Source organism: Colobus angolensis, unplaced genomic scaffold (assembly GCF_000951035.1).
Source record: "Colobus angolensis palliatus isolate OR3802 unplaced genomic scaffold, Cang.pa_1.0 Scaffold79, whole genome shotgun sequence".
NCBI classification, from domain to species: domain Eukaryota; kingdom Metazoa; phylum Chordata; class Mammalia; order Primates; family Cercopithecidae; genus Colobus; species Colobus angolensis.
Window position 1 is genome coordinate 7,897,718 of NW_012121709.1, and position 20,303 is coordinate 7,918,020.

The 20,303-nt window shown below is 43.1% G+C and overlaps 1 protein-coding gene across 1 annotated transcript in view; it reads left to right on the top strand.

Annotated features, from left to right (window-relative positions):
• The window catches only part of CCDC60 (coiled-coil domain containing 60), a 210,346-nt gene that overhangs the window by 182,861 nt on the left and 7,182 nt on the right, over positions 1-20,303 (top strand). The window contains exons 8-13 of the mRNA XM_011928720.1: positions 1,651-1,735; positions 5,059-5,130; positions 7,868-7,930; positions 8,622-8,747; positions 15,922-16,053; positions 16,778-16,967. Of these exons, the coding sequence (XP_011784110.1) occupies positions 1,651-1,735; positions 5,059-5,130; positions 7,868-7,930; positions 8,622-8,747; positions 15,922-16,053; positions 16,778-16,967 (668 nt within the window). The remainder of the gene's footprint in view (positions 1-1,650; positions 1,736-5,058; positions 5,131-7,867; positions 7,931-8,621; positions 8,748-15,921; positions 16,054-16,777; positions 16,968-20,303) is intronic.

The window sequence follows — 20,303 nt, forward strand, 5'->3', positions numbered from 1 at the left end:
AGCTACGCCCAGGTGTACAGTAAGCTACGCCCAGGTGTACAGTAAGCTACGGCCAGGTGTACAGTAAGCTACGCCCAGGTGTACAGTAAGCTACGTCATCTAGGTTTGTGTGAGTGCACTCTATAATGTTCACACAATGACGAAATCGCCTAATGATGCATTTCACAAGATGTGTCCCCATTGTTAAATGACACAACGGTCATTACATCTGCAGTGACCCTATTTCCAACTTAGTCATTGACTGAGGTCCTGGTGATTAGGACTTCAGCATATCTTGGCAGAGAGGGTCGCACATTTCAACCCATAACAGTCAGGTATGAAGAAATATTTCTACACTATACCAAAATCAACAATATTCTTTTTTCAGAGACAGGTTCTCACTCTGTCATTCAGCCTAGAGTGCAGTGGTATGATCTTGGCTCCCTGCAGCCTTGACTTCCCAGGCTCAGGTGATTCTCCCACCTCAGCCTCTTGAATAGCTGGGAATACAGGTGCACCCCACCATGCCCAGCTAATATTTTATATTTTTGTTTTAGTAGAGATGGTGGTTTCTCCATGTTGCCCAGGCTGGCCTCAAACTCCTGAACTCAAGCAATCCTCCCACCTTGGCCTCCCAAAGTGCTGAGATTATACGTGTGAGCCACTGCACCCAGCCAAAATCAATACTAAATATGAAAATAAAAGTTAGGCGAAGGCAAGGAGGAGTAGTGGGAGCTGTGGGGAAATGGAGAACACTCGCCTATCTAAAGGCATGCCCAGCATGCAGCAGGAATGGGGGCAGTGTAGTCCCATCTCAGCCTCTTTTCTAGGGAAGCTGGAGGTCTCGATTTTCATGTGAAATCTTCCAGTGTTAAAAGGTTGGCATCCGCATGGAATCAAATAAAACACATCTGTAAGCTGAATTCAGCCTGTGGATTGCTGGTTTTAAAATTCAGGCCTACGGAGATCAGAGAGGGTTTTCCTGAGCAAGATGATTCCTTCTCAGGTTTGGAAACAGTTCTCTCCGGCTGCAGTAGAGTCGAAGGTGGGGAAGGGAAGGGAGATGAAACCGGGGATAAAAAGCGTAGCTGGATCCTGGCAGGCCTCACAGGCTGTGTTGAAAGAATTTATTTAAGTTTTATTTCTTATTTTATTATTATTGTTATGATTTGGATTCAGAGTCTAACTGTATCACCCAGGCTGGAGTGCAGTGGCACGATCTCAGCTCACTGCAACCTCTGCCTCTCAGGTTCGAGCAATTTTCATGCCTCAGCTCCCCAAGAAGCTGAGATCACAGGCATCCACCACCACGCCCAGCTAATTTTTATATTTTTTTAGAGGTAGGGGTTCACCATGTTGGCCAGGCTGGTCTCGAACTCCTGGCCTCAAGTGATCTGCCCGCCTTGACCTCTCAAAGTACTGGCGTTACAGGCATTAGCCAAAGGTAACACAGAGAGCCACTGATGGGTCTTAAGCAGGGGCACGGCATGGTTAGATTTGCAACATGCCCAACACTATGAGCCACCTCTTCTGGACCCCAGTGGAATCCCTCTCCAGATCCCCAACCCTCAGGAGTAGAGGTGACCCCAGCTTGGGGGCTGCACCCTGTCCTGCACAATCCTGTCTCAGGCGTGGCTTCTGGTCAAGAGTGACCTCTCATATTCTCATCAGATCTGCAGAAGCTCCTGGAGATGGTTCGGGAAGATGCCCGGAGGACAATCACAATAGAAAATGGGACGCAAAGGAAAGCACCCAGGTATGTGCTCTTGACTCCTGGGGCAAATAAAGCTTAAAATAATAGCAATCACATTAACAGTAGTAGTTGCCAGCTGCTGAGCATTTTCTCTGTGACAGGCACTGAGCTGTGTTGTTTATGTGAATCACCTCTCTGAGTTCTTACAATAATCCTACAAGGTAGGTACTATTATCTTTATTTTACAAATCAGGAAATGAGGCCCAGAGAGCCTATGTGACTAGTTCAAGGTCACTCAGCTAGTGAATGATAAGGTCATGATTCTAATCTAGAGCTTTCTTACCGATTTATTTTTGTTTTAGAGACAGGGTCTCGCTCTGTTGCCCAAACTGAAGTGCAGCGGCACAATCATAGCTCACTGCAGCCTCCAACTCCTGGGCTCAAGTGAGCCTCCCAACTCAGCCTCCTAAGTAGCTGGGACTACAGACACACACCACCACACCTGGCTAATTTTTTTTTTTATTTTGCAGAGACAGGGTCTCGCTATACTGCCCGGGCTGGTCTCGAACTCCTGGCTCACGCAATCTTCCCACCTCGGCCTCCCAAAATGCTGGGATTACAGGTGTGAATCACCATACCTGGCAAATCCAGATATTTTTAATTCCAAAAACCATTCTTCTCTTTGCCACTCAGCCACACTGCCTCTCGGGAATCTTCTGGTTATTCCTTCATCCTTTGAGTGAACGCTTACAAACACGTATGGGCCATGTACTCACTATTATTGTGAGAAGTGTCCATGAAAGGAAAGCTTGAAACTGTGAGAACAAATAATAACGGCATTTGATCTAGTCTGGGTTGGGGATGGGGATCAGAGGAGTTTCCTCCAAGGAAGAAGCTTTAAGCTGAGATTTGGAGGAAGCATGTAAATGAGCCAGCCTGATGAGGCTGGCATGGGTGGGTAGGGAGGTGGGGAAGAGAGTATTATAGGCAGCACATGTACAAATGTGGTCAAAAGGGACCAGAACACCTTCAAGGAACTGGAATGCAGCCAAAAAGGGATGAAACTCAAGGATTCTGGTTTTTATTCTAAAAGCAGCAGGAATCCTTTGAAGTTTCAAGCCGGCAACTGATATGATTGGCTCATAAGGAGGTACTATCAGACCTGAACCTAAGACATCCTCTTTCTGGTGGGAAGCCGCGTCCACCACACTTCTGACCTCTAAAAGCCCCAGAGCGCACACAGCCTAGAGCCGGAGTTCCCTTCCCGAGTGTGGATTCCTTTGAGTAAGCAAATTCCCTTGTGGAAATAAATGAGGCACTAGAAGAAGTTCATCGTTGCCTTCAGCCCACTGGGATGCCAACTATGACTTATTGGTTATTGTTATTACCATAATTACAGTTCACTGTGCACTTTCACGTGCATCATACCTCACCTCTGCTTGCGAACGATGAATTCGCTGGCTGCTGCCTCGACTCTCATTGGGGCTTCTCTGGAAGGTGGCACTTGGAGGCACTCAGAGGCAACCTTGACCCATAAGGCCCCCACTGCTGTGCCTGATTTATAAACATTAGAGACAGGCAATAATAATGAAGCATCAGCTCAATGAGGTTCCTTCCTTTGTAAGAACTCACAGCACAAGCACTTGCTTTGGAGTCAGACTGACATGGATCCAAAACCTGCGGCCCTTGGACAAGGCATCTAGCCTTTCTCTAAACCTCAGTTTTCTCATCTATAAAATGAGATTGTGTCACATCAAAGCATTGGCTTTGAAACCAGACAAACGAAGGTCAGTCTCCATGGCCATGACCAATTGCTGGGTGATATTGGGCAAGTTGCTTCACCTCTCTGAGTCTGATTCTCATTCTGTAAAATGAGGCTCATTAGCAGCCTATCCCAAAGGGTTGTAGTGAGAATTAGATATTATCCCTGTAAAATATTACTAATGTTATGGAAATAACATCTACTTCAATGAAATATTTTAAGCATTTAATCAGATAATGCATTTATATAACATACTACCATGTGCCTGGCATAGAGTAAGTATTCAATAAATGGCAGTGAGGTTGGTGGTGGGGATGGTGGTGAGGACGGTTGTTACTTTTATCCCACACATGTTGCCCCATGGAATCTTCTCCTGCTGAGACAGGTACATTCATCATTACCATGACTCCATCTCACAGATGTCAAAGAGCAACAAGCAGTGACTTCCACAAGGTCTTCAAAGACAAAACCACACTAGAACCTGGTTCTCATGAGTCCCATCACATGGCCTCTGCTTTCAATTTAATGATAAAATAACCATGGTTACACAGCAAGAATGTGTTGAAGTTTCCCTTCTTCATAAATTCCTCTGGGAAAAAAATCTCCCTAATCTTTTGCTAAGGCAGCAGATATTGAAGCTTCAATACAGAGCTACAGATAGACGGTTAGGAAAAGCTGCAGATTCTCTTTTGCCCCTCACTTTAGAGCTGGATTCCTGTCTCACTTTAGATCCCAAATCTGCTCCCATCAAGGCTGATATCGAACTGTGGGGCTTTCAGAAATCCCCACAAGCCAGCATATCCAGCCCCCAGCCTCCAGGCCGGGCTGCCCCCTAGTCATCTAAAAATACAGCCTTTTCTTAAAATCTTGTAGCAGTGTCCCTAAAGATCAGAAGCAGTTGGGTTACTTGTGAAAAATACAGATTTCTATCCTTCCTCATCCCAGAACCCACTGAATCAGAATATCCAGAGGTAGTAAGATGTGTGTGTGTGTGTGTGTGTGTGTGTGTGTGTGTGTGTGTGTGTGTGTGTATTTATATGAAGTGGTACGATCTCGGCTCACTGCAACCTCCGTTTCCCTGGTTCAAGCGATTCTCCCACCTCAGCCTCCCAAGTAGCTGGGATTACAAGCATGCACCACCATGCTCAGCTAATTTTTGTGATTTTAGTAGAGACGGGGTTTTGCAATGTTGGCCAGGCTGGTCTGGAACTCCTGACCTCAAGTGATCCGCTCACCTTGGCCTCCCAAAGTGCTGGGATTACAGGCATGAACCACCACGCCTGGCCAGTAGCTATATTTTTTTTAACAAGCACTTCAGGTGGGCATTATTTCACAGTATTTTCTGTATGGTGGGGAATTTTAGGAGAGGGTGTGTGTGTGTACCTACCTGTATGTGTGATCTAAATGCACCTTCTGGGGCCCCCGTCCAGGCCAATGATTCAAGTCCCAGAAAATGTGGCCAAGGAATCTGTATTCTTAGCAAACTCTCCAGGTAAGTGCTGGGCTCAGTAGAGTCTGAAGATTCTCGCTCTAGAAAGAGAATTCCCCCTCCTCCCACACGTAGTTACTGCACAAAAGCTTCATGAATTCAGCAGCTTGTTAAAGGACTCATTTTGCCTTGCAGCCTCTTGTCAGTGCTGAAACAAAACAAGAGTAATTCTGCTTATAAGGAAATGCAGACCACCCACAAATCAAGGTAGGAAAGTCTGGAGCCTGCAGCAGGGAACTTGGAAGGCAGCCCACAGTTACAGAGGCCACTGCAGGGACGCTCCTCCCCAGACCATGGAAAGTGGGACAGGGAAGAGGGAACTTTTTCCTTCTTATGACCTCATTAGAAACAAGCCCCTTTACTGCAGGGCCAGGGGTGAGAATTCAGGTATTTCTCCCCAAGAGTTATATACCATCAAGTTAAAATCTTCTAGTCATGGAGAAGTGAGGTAGGGAGGATGTGGTACAACACTATGTCTCTTTCTCTCTACTTGGGTAATTTATAATGGGGGAGGTGGAGATCTTCCCCCAATTTATTTGTTCATTTAAAGAATATTCTCTCTTTTTTTTTTGTTTTTTGAGATGGAGTCTTGCTCTGTCAGCCAGGCTGGAGTGCAGTGGTGTGATCTCGGCTGACTGCAATCTCTACCTCCTGGGTTCAAGTGATTCTCCTTCCTCAGCCTCCCGAGTAGCTGGGATTACAGGCATGCACCACTATGCCCTGCTAATTTTTATATTTTTAGTAGAGACGGGGTTTCACCATGTTGGCCAGGCTGGTCTTGAACTCCTGACCTCAAGTGATCTGCCTCCCTCGGCCTCCTAAAGTGCTGGAATTACAGGCATGAGCCCGGCCCATTTAGAGAACATTCTTAGATTCCCCGTCTGTGCCAGTAACTGTGCTTGGTTTGGGGGATTCAGCAGCAAATGAAACAAACACAAACAAACACAGCCTGCCCTCGTGGATCTCTGTGTCTGGGCTGGGGTTATAACCTTTTATGTGCCATAGACTCCTTGGAAGTCTGAGGAAACCTATGGACTCCTTTAAGAAAGATGTTTTCAAATGCATACTATACATTACAAAAGATCACTAAGAAATTTATAGTAATCTAGATTGCTATATTACAATCAAATTTGGGATATGGTAATCTGTGTGTGTCTTTCACAATGCATTATATAACAAAACTCAACTCCTGTAATTCTGGATTAGTGTTGAGTATAAATGATTTTTCAAAATATCTCTCACAATTGTAATGTGGTAGGCAAATACCTACAATTTCCATTTTGGCTGAAGGTTAGTTCAACTAAAGATGCAACTTTTTTCCCATCTGCATTCATAGACCCCTTGAATTCTACCCAGGCTTAGGAACTGCTGATCTAATGGGAGAGTCAAACATTTCTCAGATAATCCCACAGCTAGCCATAACATCATGACTGTGAAGTGTTCTGAAAAAGAAGTAGGGGTACTGGGTGCTAACCAACACTGAGTCTGATGTTTAAGCTGAGAACTTAAGGATGAAGGAGAATTAACTAGACTGTGAGGTGGAAAAGGTGGGAATGCTGTTCCAAGCAGGGGCAATAGCGTGTGCAAAGGTCCTGAGCTCAGGAGCACCAAGCAAAGACCAGTGCAGCTGACACTCAAAGAGGGCCAGGCGGGGGGCGCAGAGTGAGACAGGCAGAAGGGTCTTTTGCTGCTTATTTCTGTCTCTTGCTTATCACTCACTAATAACACCACCTTCCTTACCTCCCATCTCCTCCCTCAATCACTGTCAAAGCTCTTGAAAAGAAGAGAGCCATCTACAGGAGGAAGGTCAGGGCTACCACGCTCTGCCAAAGAATTCATCTGCAGGGATTAGGGCAGCTGGTTGGAATCCAAAATCAGGACTTTCTGGATATTGTTAATGGGGGCCTGCTTCTTACCCAAGTAGGATGAGGATTTGCCTACTAGACCTAAGACCTCCAGGTCTAGTCCTGTGAGCTTCTGGGGAAACCAGCAAAGGCCAGAACCTTTTCTATGGGGAGGGGTCTGGAAAATGGCCAGGCCCGCCTGCCTAAAGGAGTCCCAAATGCCACAGGGCTAGAAGCAAAAGGTTACCCACACATCCTATTAATAAGGAAAACAGTCTTACCACCCCCACCCCCAGAGCCACACAGATAAAGTGGTCAGACAGTTTTCCAAGCATTTGGAAGAAAGAAGGGGAAACACGGTCAGAGAGAAGGTGCTAGACAATGGTGCTGAAAGCCCAAGTCCCTAAACAAGGATCCTGGAGAAAGGCATGAGCAGGGGTGGTGGGCAGGGGTAGGGGCTCTTCATCCCCCTCTAGGAAGCTTGCCCGGGCAGAGTCACAGGAGGGTGTATCCATATGAGGATTCAATCATCCACACCTAGAAAGCGTTGGATGGCCTGATGAGTTGATGGGTCACAGATGAGGAAACTGACCATCCAGAAGGGAGCTGCTTGCTCACAGACTGACAAGGGGTAAAATGGGTGTTGGGCTTCACTAAATCTGCACCTGGCCCAGTGTTAAGTGTTGGGTATGGAGAGGAGTATGGAAAGGTCCTAAGCCAATTCACCCTCCAGACAAAGAGAACAGTTTTACGCAAATGAAACTGAGATCCAGAAAAGACATAATCCTGACAATACGCAGAGGCAGAAGGTCAAAATTAGACAGGAGAGTTCAGATATACAGGACTTGTCGTGGACCATAAGGCAGGGTAGGATTTAAGTTGGTAGAAAATAAACAAAGAGGGCCCTCCAGGCAGGGATATGGCAGGAGGAAAGGCCAAGAGGTGGGAAGAAATTCATAGAGTTATGTGACTGGTGCCTTGATTAGCACCACCTCCCTTGCCTGAATCCTGGAAGCTAGCAGGTGCCATGAAGCCCTGGGGACACCCTTTTCTTGAAAAGCAGACTCTGAGCAACTGGAAACCATCCTTTTGTGTTTCAGTGAGAGATCCAGCAGTACAAGTGCAGAAAGCCACATCCAACCAGTCCAGAAGAAGTCTAAAAAGTAAGCCAGGAGGGCAATAGAAGGAGCCACACAACAGGGAATGTGGTGACCACACCCTCTATATTCCAGGGGTGTGGAAATGACCCAATGCAGACCAGACTCCCTAAAGCCATAGATGATGCTGAAGGACAAGGGATCCCCCAGGTTTAGGGACTCATAGTCAAGAAGCTGAGCAGCAATGGCAGACAATGGCAAGAAACTCCTCCGCTGTGCCAGGCACCATGAAAAGCATTCTGTCTTCATTACCTTCCTTGTTCCTCAAAACCAATCCTATGAGGCAGGGGCATTATCCCATCTTACAAAGGAGCAGGCAGAAATCTGGCCACGTGAAATGTCTTGCCTGAGGCCACACAGCTAAGAAGTGCTGGAGCTGGACTTTGAGCCTGAATCTCCCAGCTCCAAATTCCATCTCCCATCCTTAACATTCGCTGGGCTCCAGTGATCAGCTATCTCACTGTGGGCTCATTTAATAGGGTCTGAACGACCATCCTGATGCTATTAGGAAGATCTGTCCTTCCTACATCCAGGGGTATGCTTAGGAAGGCTCCAGGTGAGGGCAGAGAACCCAGGTGGCTACAGGGAGTCCTACATGCAGAGCACCTTGGGGCCAAGGGGGGCCAGAGTGGGACCCAGGTTACTAGGGGACATCCCTGGGCTCCATCCCCCAAGCCCTTCTTATCTGTGTCCACAGCCGCACTAATTGTGACATCAACATCCAGTACAAGAGCAGGGTGTGTAACAGCATGAGGGCCAAGTTTTACAGCGTAGCCCAGGAGGCTGGCTTCTGCCTGCAGGACAAGATGGAAATCCTCATGAAGTAAGGGCACACATATATCCATTCATTCGAAGGGCATTCACTGGGTACCTACTATATGCCTGCCAGGTGCCAGGTGCTGGGGCTATATCACAAAGAAGAGCTTGCTCTCTGTCCTCAGGGAGCTCACAGTCTTCTGGAAAATATGGGCAGAAACAAATTAACTGCATCATAAATATGTAGGTACAAATTATAATCATTGTCCTACAGTAAGAGAACAGGGTGCTACAAGAGAGAGAGACAGACAGCATAGGTACCTAATCTAGATTGGGAAATCTGGGAAGACCTCTCTGAGGTGGTGACTTTCAGATGAGTCCTGAAGGATAAGGAAGAGCCAGCAGTGTGATGAGAAGGTGGAATTACATTCCAGGTAGAAGGAAAAGTGCATGCAAAGTCCCAAGTCCAGAAGGGACATGGAGAATTTGAAGAGGATGGACAAGTGGTAGATGAGGGCTGCATCATGCAAGCCACAAATGCCAGAGTTACGATGTGGGATTTGATTTTAAGAGCACCAGAAAGCTACTGAAAGCTTTTCTTCTCTGTTCTGACAACCCAATAATTTCCTCCCTTTCTAGCTTACCCCTTGACTCCAGAGACCATCCACCCCAATAAATATATCTATACAACAAAGTTTGCATTACGGCCCGTTGCACTCTCATTCTCACAGCACTGATGGGCTGAATGCTCTGAGGCTAGGGTTTGGAGAAGACTAATCCTTGCCCTCTTCTTCTGGGAGCTAAGAGTCCAGTAGGGAAGATGGAAAAGTAAACAGGAAATTAGCATGCAGGGGTCTGGAGGTTGTGGGAGGAAGCAGTCTGCTAAGGGAACACAAAAGGGATGCCCCGCCTGGCCCAGGACAGCCCTCAGAAAGATCTCCTTGGAGGAAGCAGCATTTTATTTTATTTTATTTTATTTTATTTTATTTTATTTTATTTTATTTATTTATTTTTTTGAGATAGGGTTTTGCTCTATTACACAGGCTGGAGTTCAGTGGCATGATCATACCTTACTGCAGCCTCAAGTGCTAAGGTTTTTGGTTTTGTTTTTTGGTTTTGGGGTATTTTTTTTACAGATAGGGTCTCGCTATATTGCCCAGGCTGGTGTCAAACTCCTGGCCTCAAGCAGTCCTCTCACCTTGGCTTCCCAAAATGCTGGGTTTGCAAGCATGAGCCACCACACACAGCTGGAAACAATATTTTCAGTTTAATAAACATAGATGATATTCCCAGGGCACTTACTATGTACCAGTCATGGATGTAAGAGCTTTGTATTTACATATCATTTAATGCTCACAACAATCCTATGAGGTAGGTGCTATCATTAGACTTATTTTGTAGATGATAAAAGTGAGCTCAGAGAGGTCTCTTATCAAAGGTTCTCCAGTGGCTAAGTAGTAAAGCTAGAATTCAAACCCAAAGAGTCATGCTGAACAACTTGGAAAATATATTTCAGGATGTCATCCATGAAAACTTCCCCAACCTTGCTAGAGAAGCCAACAGTCAAATTCAGAAAATACAGACAACTCCTGCAAGAGTCTACACAAGAAGGTCATCCCCAAGACATATAATCAGCAGATTTTCCAAGGTCAAAATGAAGAATGTTAAGGGCAGCTAGAGAGAAAGGGCAGGTCACCAAAAAAGGGATCCCCATCAGGCAAACAGCAGACCTCTCAGCTGAAACCCTATAAGCCAGAAGAGATTGGGGGACTATATTCAACATCCTTAAAGAAAAAAATATTCAACCAAGAATTTCATATCCAGACAAACTAAGCTTCCTACGTGAAAGAGAAATAAGATCCTCTTCAGATAAGCAAATGTTGAGGGACTTAATCACCACCAAGCATGCCTTCCAAGAAATCTTGAAAGGAGTACTAAATATAGAAAGGAAAGACTGCTGTCAGCTAATATAAAAACACACTTAAACATACAGACCAGTGTCACTGTAAAGCAACCACACAAACAAGCCAGCATAATAACCAGCTAACAGCACAGTGACAGGATCAAATCCACACATATCAATACTAACCTTGAATGTAAATGGGCTAAATGCACCACTTAAAATTCACAGAGTGGCAAGCTGGATAACAAAGCAAGACCCAATGGTATGCTGTCTTTAAGAGACTCATCTCATGCATAATGACAGTTATAGGCTCAAAATAAAGGGATGAAGGAAAACCTACCAAGCAAATGGAAAACAGAAAAAAGCAGGCATTGCCATCCTAATTTCAGACAAAACAGATTTGAAACAAGCAAAGATCATAAAAGACAAGGAAGGGCATTACATAATTGTAAAGGGTTCAAATTCAACAAGAAGACCTAACTATCATAAATATATATGCATCCAACATAGGAGCACCCAGATTTATAGAGCAGGTTCTTAGAGGCCTACAAAGAGACACAGACTCCCACTCAATAATAGTGGGAGACTTCAACACTCCACTGACAGTATTAAACAGATAATTGAGGCAGAAAATTAACAAAGATATTCTGGACCTAAACTCAGCATTGGAACAAATGGATCTGACAGACCTTTACAGAAGTCTCCACCCAAAAACAACAGAATATACATTCTTCTTATCACCACATAGCACATACTTAAAACTGACCACATAATTGGACCTAAAACAATCCTCAATATATGTAAAAGAACCAAAATCATACCAAACACACTCTCAGACCATAGCACAATAAAAATAGAAGTCAACACAAAGAATATCACTCAAAATTGTACAATTCCATGGAAAGTAAACAACATGCTCCTAAATGGCTTTTGAGTAAATAATGAAATTAAGGCAGAAATCAAGAAGTTTTTCAAAAATAATGAGAACAAAGATACAATATACCAGAATCTCTGGGACACAGCTAAGGCAGTATTAAGACGGCAACTCACAGCACTAAATACCCACATCAAAAAGTTATAAAGATCTCAAATTAACAACCTAAATTCACAACTGAAAGAATTAGAAAAGCAATAACAAACCAACCCCAAAGCTAGCAGAAGATGAGAAATAACAAAAATCAGAGCTAAACTGAAGGAAATCAAGACATGAAAAACCACTCAAAAGACAAACAAATCCAGAAGTTGATTTTTTGAAAAAGAATAATAAAATAAATAGGCCACAAGCTGGACTAATTAAGAAGAAAACAGAGAAGATCCAAAAAACACAATTAGAAATGATGAAGGGAATGTTACTACTGACCTCACAGAAATAAAAACAACCATCAGAAACTACTATAAACACCTCTATGTACACAAACGAGAAAACCTGGAAGAGACAGATAAATTCCTGGACACATACACCCTCCCAAGACTGAGCCAGGAAGAAACTGATTCCCTGAACAGATCAATATCAAACTCTACAATTGAATCAGTAATAGAATAGCCTACCAACCAAAAAAATGCCCAGGACCTGATGGATTAACAACCAAGTTCTATCAGACGTAAAAACAAGAGCTGGTGCCATTTCTACAGAAAGTATTCCAAAAATTGAGGAGAAGGGACTTCTTCCCAACTCATTCCATGAGGCCATATCATCTTGATTCCAAAACCTGGCAGAGATACCACAAAAAAAGAAAACTTCAAGCCAGTATTTTTGATGAATATCAATGCAAAAATTCTCAACAAAATACTTGCAAACCAAATCCAGCAGCATATCAAAAAGCTAATCCACCATGATCAAGTAGGCTTTGTACCTGGGATATGAGGTTGGTTCAACATACAAAAATTAATAAATGCAATTTATCATATAAAGAGAACTAAAGACAAAAACCACATGATTATCTCAACAGATGTAGAAAAGGCTTTTGATAAAATTCAACATTGCTCCATGTTAAAAGCTCTCAATCAACTAGGTATTGAGGGAACATACCTCAAAATAATAAGAGCCATCTATGACAAATCCATAGCCAACATCATACTGAATGGGCAAAAGCTGGAAGCATTCCTCTTGACAACCAGCACAAGACAAGGATATCCTCTCCCACCACTTCCATTTGTTGCAGTATTGGAAGTCTTAGCCAGAGCAATCAGGCAGGAGAAAGAAATAAAGCACATCCAAATAGGAAGAGAGGAAGTCAAACTATCTCTGCTTGCAGATGACATGATTCTATATCTAGAAATATCCATAGTATCAGCCCAAAAGCTCATTCAGCTGATAAACAAGTTTCAGGATACAAAATCAATGTACAAAAATCACTAGCATCCCAATACACCAATAACAACCAAACTGAGGGCCAAATCAGAAAGGCAATTTCATCCACAACTGCCACAAAAAATACCTAGGAATACAGCTAATCAGGGAAGAGAAAGATTTCTACAATCAGAATTATAAAACACAGCTCAAAGAAATCAGAGAAGACACAAATAAATGGAAAAACATCCCATGCTCATGAGTAGGAAGAATCAATATCACTAAAATGGCTATACTGCCCAAAGCAATTTATAGATTCAATTATGTTCCTATCAAACTACCAAAAAGATATTCTTCACAGAACTAGAAAAAAATTATTTTAAAAATTATATGGAACCAAAAAAGAGCCTGAATAACCAAGGCAATCTTAAGCAAAAAGAAGAAAACTGGAGGAATCACATCACCTGACCTCAAACTATACTACAAGGTGACAGTGACCAAAACAGCATGGTACTGGTACAAAAACAGGCATATAGACTGATAGAATAGAGAGCCCAGAGTAAGGCTGCACATCTGTGACCATCTGATCTTTAACAAAGGTGAGAAAAACAAGCAATGGAGAAAAGACTCTCTATTTGGTAAATGATGCTGGGATAACTGGCTAGCCATATGCAGAAGATTGAAGCTGGACCCCTCCCTTACACCATACAGAAAAATCAACTCAAGATGGATTAAAGACTTAAATGTAAAACCCAAAACTAAAAAGTCCCTGGAAGACAACTTGGGCAATACCATCCCAGACCTAGGAATGGGCAAGATTTTATGACAAAGACACCAAAAGCAATTGCAACAAAAGCAAAAATTGACAAATGGGATCTAATTGAACTTAAGAGCTTCCACCCAGCAAAAGATGCTATCAAACAGAGTAAACTGACAACCCATAGAATGGGAGAAAATATTTGCAAACTATGCATCTGACAAAGGTCTAATACCCAGAATCTGTAAGGAACTTAAAGAAATTTACAAGAGAAAAACAACCCATTGAAAAGTGGGCAAAGGATATGAACAAGCACTTTTTTTTTTTTTTTTTTTTTTTTTTTTTTTGAGGCGGAGTCTCACTCTGTCGCCCGGACTGGAGTGCAGTGGCCAGATCTCAGCTCACTGCAAGCTCCGCCTCCTGGGTTTACGCCATTCTCCTGCCTCAGCCTCCCGAGTAGCTGGGACTACAGGCGCCCGCCACCTCGCCCGGCTAGTTTTTGTATTTTCAGCAGAGATGGGGTTTCACTGTGTTAGCCAGGATGGTCTTGATCTCCTGACCTCATGATCCGCCCGTCTCGGCCTCCCAAAGTGCTGGGATTACAGGCTTGAGCCACCGCGCCCAGCCAAGCACTTTCTTAAAAGAAGACATACATGTGGCCAAGAAGCATATTTTAAAAAGCTCAACATCACTGATCGTTAGAGAAATGCAAATCAAAACCACAAGGAGATACCATCTCATAACAGTCAGAATGACTATTATTAAAAAGTCAAAAAATAACAGATGCTGGTGAGGTCGTGGAGAAAAAGGAATCCTTATATGCTGTTGGTGGGAATGTAAATTAGTTCAACCATTGTGGAAAGCAGTAGGACTATTCCTCAAAGAGCTAAAAACAGAACTACCATTTAATCCAGCAATCCCATTACTGGGTATATACTACCCAAAGGAACATAAATCATTCTACCATAAAGACACATGCATGTGAATGTTCACTGCAGCACCATTCACGATAGTAAGGACACAGAATCAATCTAAATGCCCATCAATGACAGACTGGATAAAAAAAAGTGGTACATATACACCACGGAATATTATGCAGCCATAAAAAAGAATGAGATCATGTATTTTTTGGGAACATAGATGGAGCTGAAGGCTATGATCCTAGCAAACTAATGCAGGAACAGAAAACCAAATACTACATGTTCTCACTTATAAGTGGGAGCTAAATGATAAGAATTTATGAACACAAAGGACGAAACAACAGACACTGGAGTCTACTTTGAGGGAGTATGGTGGGAGGAGGGGGAAGAGCAGAAAATATAACTATTGGGTACAGAGCTTAATACCTGGGTGATGTAGTAATATGTACAATAAACCCCCGTGACACATGTTTATCTGTGTAACAAATCTTCACATGTAGCCCCAAATCTAAAACAAATTTTTAAAAAGTCATGCTGGAAAAGTAGGGTGGAAGGGAGTTCCAAGGAAAAGCAACAGCTAGGTCTCAGAAGTCAGAGGGGCACAGACAGCCAGGGAACTGCTAGTAGTCAAGTGTGGCTGGGGCATAGGGTGTTTGCAAGGTTATCAGAGAGCTAGACAAGCCAGATTGTAAAAGCTGTGATAGCCCAGCTGTGGAGGCTGAGCTTTATCTCAGAGACTTTGATCATGACCCAAAGGATAAAATTCTCGAAGAGAAGGGATGGAAAGGATGGGGATACAGCCGGAAAATGTGAGGGCTGAATTATTTAGAGTCTTGGAGAAGAATTTATTTTGAACAAACTGAAAAGCCATTGAAAGCTGTATGCAGTGGGGTGACATGGTGATATTTATCATATAAAGTCTCACTGGAGAGACAGAACATAGGCACAAAATGATAAGGGAAGTGGGGAAGAGCGGAAACAGCACGAGTTAACACCTACCGTGTGTCTGGCATGAAGCTCAACACTTGACACACATTGTATCATTTAATTCTCACATCTGACAAATAGGAATCATTATTATTCCCCATCTTAGAGACTGAAAAGCTGTGTAAATACAATCAGAAGTAGGAAGAGAATGAAAGCTAATAAAAAGTTTATTAGGAAAATAACTGGAAAATAGTGCTTCAGGACTTTGGAGAGAGCTGTATCCTCTTGTGGCAAAAGCAAGAGCCTAAGTTAAAGACTAGCTGACAGGGTTAAGAAAAGCCTCATGAAGGAAAAAGTGTTTAAGTCAGATCTCAAAGGTCAGCTAGGGTGGTTATAAGAGGAGGGAATCTTATTCTTCTCTCTCTTTCTCATACAACCTTGTAGGCGCCAAGAAGAAAGAGGTATCCAGAAGTTCCGTGCTTTTGTCCTTGTCTCTAATTTTCAAAAGGACATAGCAAAAATGAGACATCACATATCTGTAGTAAAAGGAGATGCAGAAGAAATTGAAGACCACTGGTAAATATCCTAAGAACCACATAAGATGGTCCCTGGAAGAGGACAGGGTGTTGTTATTACAAGATCACAACTGATTCCACTCTCCTTCAAGGCATAGAGAAGCATTACTCCAAAACTGTCATTGGCCACCAGTAGGATCCCCCACCCCCCAGACACACTAAATCCAGAGCACAATCAGGCCCAAAACTCCTGGTTTCTGAATCACAGATAATCCAATCCATTGTGTTCTCCATATTTACCTGCTGTTTGATTCAGACTTGCCAGGCCCTGTGGGACAGGCAGATGAGGCAAACACACACACGCGCGCGCACACACACACACCATCTTGGGTGTGAGAGCCTCCTACATCCTAGAAGACATCTCATAGATGTGTGTACATCCACTCCGACCTCATTAACCCTCAGAAGAGAAGTTTCAGATCCCAAAGTCCATTCCTTTCTTCTAACATTTCACATTATCTGATAGAAAAATTACAAATACATCCCTTGAAATCCTATCTTTGTTTTATTTTGTAATGAAATGCAAGTCATTCTCCATCTTTTCCCACCCCTAAAAGTAAAGACGTGCCTGATCTGTGGGCCACAGAGGAAAGGCCCCTAGATAAAGAATCCTGCTGCCCTGGAGACATCACAGAGTAGCAGAAAGACAAAGTGGAGATGGATGGCCACAGGTGTTCAGATCTTCCAGCAGCTTCCTAACTTGCCTTCTCCTCTTGGAATTGAAGGTACTTTGATCTGTTGTCCAAACTGCCAGAGGATCTAAAGAACTTCCGCCCTGCCAAAAAGATCCTGGTGAAACTGCAGAAGTTTGGAGAAAACCTGGACTTGCGGATTCGACCCCACGTCCTCCTAAAGGTGCTACAGGATCTGAGGATTTGGGAACTGTGTTCCCCTGACATCGCTGTGGCTATTGAGGTAACCACCACCTCCCTCCCCTCCATAGTATTTCAGATATCCTCATTCAATCACCTCTTAACACTCAGGCACTGTTTAAGTGCTGGGGACACAAAGGCCCCTGCATTTATGGAGCTCATATTCTAATAGGAGAAGGATTGTCCCATTACCTGGTTGCCCAACTCCAACTGCAAGGGAGATTATATTCTATGTAAACGGTACCCCCTGGAAACTCAGAGGCTTTGGGGTGGCATAAAAATGGGCAGTAATCATAAGGAGTCCTTTATCTTGATACTAAAAATGTGGTCCATGGACCAGCAGCATGGACCTCACCTGGGTGCTCATTAGAAATGCAGAATTGCAGGCTTCAAGTCCATCTGCCAACTCCAAGTTTACATTTTAATGGGATTCCAGGTGTCTCGTATGCATAATACAGTTTGAGGAGCCCCGTATGTAAGTAAGTTAGAAGGGATCTCCCTTAACTCAGGCAACTGGGAAGGTGACTTTTAAGGCGAGACCTGAACCGTGAGAAGACGGCACCATGAAGAGAAAGGGAAAGAGCAGATCAAGAAGAGAAGACAGTGTGTGCAAAGATCCCAAAGCAGCATACGACTTGACTTGTTGGGAGAACTCACTGGCAGTCAATGAGTGTGGAGGGAAGCAGGCAAGGAGTGCATAGTTCCCAGGGGATTGGAGAGGTCAGTCTGCAGACCTCTGAAGGTCAAGACAAAAATTTAGGAGCCACTAAACAGTTTTCAGTAGTCATTCACCATTATCACCAGAAGAAGTTCCTGGTACTTTGTCAAAAGGCATCAGCAATACAAGGACTCCACAGTAAGGTTAATGAAGTCACTTCTTTAATTTTATTGGATGGCATATGTGCATTTTAACAGGGCCTTCAATGCCTTCCTCCTGGTAAAGAAGTCAAATTCCCAGGCCTTGACAGGCTATGGAGCATGTGACATTTTCATATCAGGCGGGCCCTTCCACAGAATGACATGGGTGTGTTAATGAGGGCAAGGTTAGGAGTGGAAGGAGGGGGATGACCTTATAGACAAATTCAAATGCCAAGACTCTACTCCCTATGACCTGTGAGGCTCCTTCAGGAAAGACTCTAGCAGGTCAGGCCAAAACTAACTCTAGGGCAACTTCCACCTCCTACTTACCAGTTTTGGGGTCCAACTTCCACTTGAAGCTATGGAAGACCTGGAAAAGCTAGTCCCTGCATGGGTAAGAGGAGGAAGTACTAGGGGCTCCTCTTTTATTTGAGGTGAGTTCACAGCCCTGACTAATAAAATTTAGCAAGCTCTTTTCCTAGTGAGAATATCACAGAACTTTTATTATTATTATTATTATTATACTTTAAGTTCTGGGATATATGTGCAGAACATGAAGGTTTGTTACATAGGTATACATGTGCCATGGTGATTTTCTGCACCCATCAACCTAATGCTAGTCTCCTAATGCTATCCCTCCCCCAGCCCCCCACCCGCTGACAGGCCCCAGCTTGTGATGTTCCCCTTCCTGTGTCCATATGTTCTCATTGTTCAACTCCCACTTATGAGTGAGAACATGTGTTTGGTTTTCTGTTCCTGTGTTAATTTGCCAAGAATGATGATTTCCAGCTTCATCTATGTCCCTGCAAAGGACATGAACTCATCCTTGTTTATGGCTGCATAGTATTCCATGGTGTATATGTGCAACATTTTCCTTATCCAGTCTATCATTGATGGGCATTTGGGTTAGTTCCACGTCTTTGCTATTGTGAATAGTGCTGTAATAAACATATGTGTGCATGTGTCTTTATAGTAGAAAGATTTATAATCCTTTGGGTATACACCCAGTAGTGGGATTGCTGGGTCAAATGGTATTTCTGGTTCTAGATCCTTGAGGAATCACCACGCTGTCTTCCATAATGGTTGAACTAACTTACACTCCCACCAACAGTGTAAAAGCATTCCTGTTTCTCCACATCCTCTCCAGCATCTGACTTTTTAATGATCATTCATCCAATTATCTCACACAATTGGCTCTCACACCCAAGATGGTGTGTGTTTGTGTGTGTGTGTGTGTGTGTGTGTGTGTATTTTCTATCTCTTGGATTAATGATCAAGGTTGGGTCAAAGCTTTGTGTATTTCAGTGTTATGTGAATGTGAGAGTAGTTTTGGAATCCATCCTTGAATAACCTACTTGGTCTAATCTACCTTAGGTCTAACCTAAGGAGATGGTTCAGATGTGATCAGGTCTTAAGGCAGGTGGATCTCTTTTTTAAAAAATCCCTCACCCCTTGCTGTATATGTGCTCATTGTGGAAAATTTTGAAGATGAAATTGATCATCCATCATATATTTTGGGCTTCTCATACTGCTTTATATTCTAGGATATATATTTATTATATTGATTCCTGTCTCCTTGTTTAGAATCAAGTCTCATGGAGGAGAAGAGGAAACTTGTCTGAATTATTCAGTATTCAGATTGCCAGAATACTGCCTAACTCATAGTAGGTGCTCAATAACTATCATTTGAAAGACTGAATGAGTAATTGGATGGATGAACATTGTTTCCTGACTTTTTAAGGATCGCCATTCTAACTGGCATGAGATGATATCTCACTGTGGTTTTGATTTGCAATTCTCTAATGACCAGTGATGATGAGCTTTTTTTCCTCTTGTTTGTTGGCTGCGTAAATGTCTTCTTTTGAGAAGTGTCTGTTCATACCCTTCACCCAGTTTTTGATGATGTTGTTTATTTTTTTTCTTGTAAATTTGTTTAAGCTCCTTGTAGATTCTGGATATCAGCCCTTTGCCAGATGGGTAGACTGCAAAAATTTTCTTCCATTCTGTAGGTTGCCTGTTCACTATGATGATAGTTTCTTTTGCTGTGCAGAATCTCTTTAGTTTAATCAGATCCCATTTGTCAATTTTGGCTTTTGTTGCCATTGCTTTTGGTGTTTTAGTCATGAAGTCTTTGCCCATGCCTCTGTCCTGAATGGTACTGCCTGGGCTTTCTTCTAGGGTTTTGATGGTTTTAGGTCAAACATTTAAGTCTTTAATTCATCCTGAGTTAATTTTTGTATAAGGTGTAAGGAAGGGATCCAGTTTCAGCTTTCTATGTAAGACTAGCCAGTTTTCCCATTGCCATTTATTAAATAGGGAATCCTTTCCCCATTGCTTGTTTTTGTCAGGTTTTTCAAAGATCAGATGGTTGTAGATGTGTGATGTTATTTCTGAGGGCTCTGTTCTGTTTCATTGGTCTATAATTCTGTTGTGGTACCAGTACCATGCTGTTTTGATTACTGTAGCCTTGTAGTATAGTTTGAAGTCAGGTAGCGTGATGCCTCCAGCTTTGTGCTTTTTG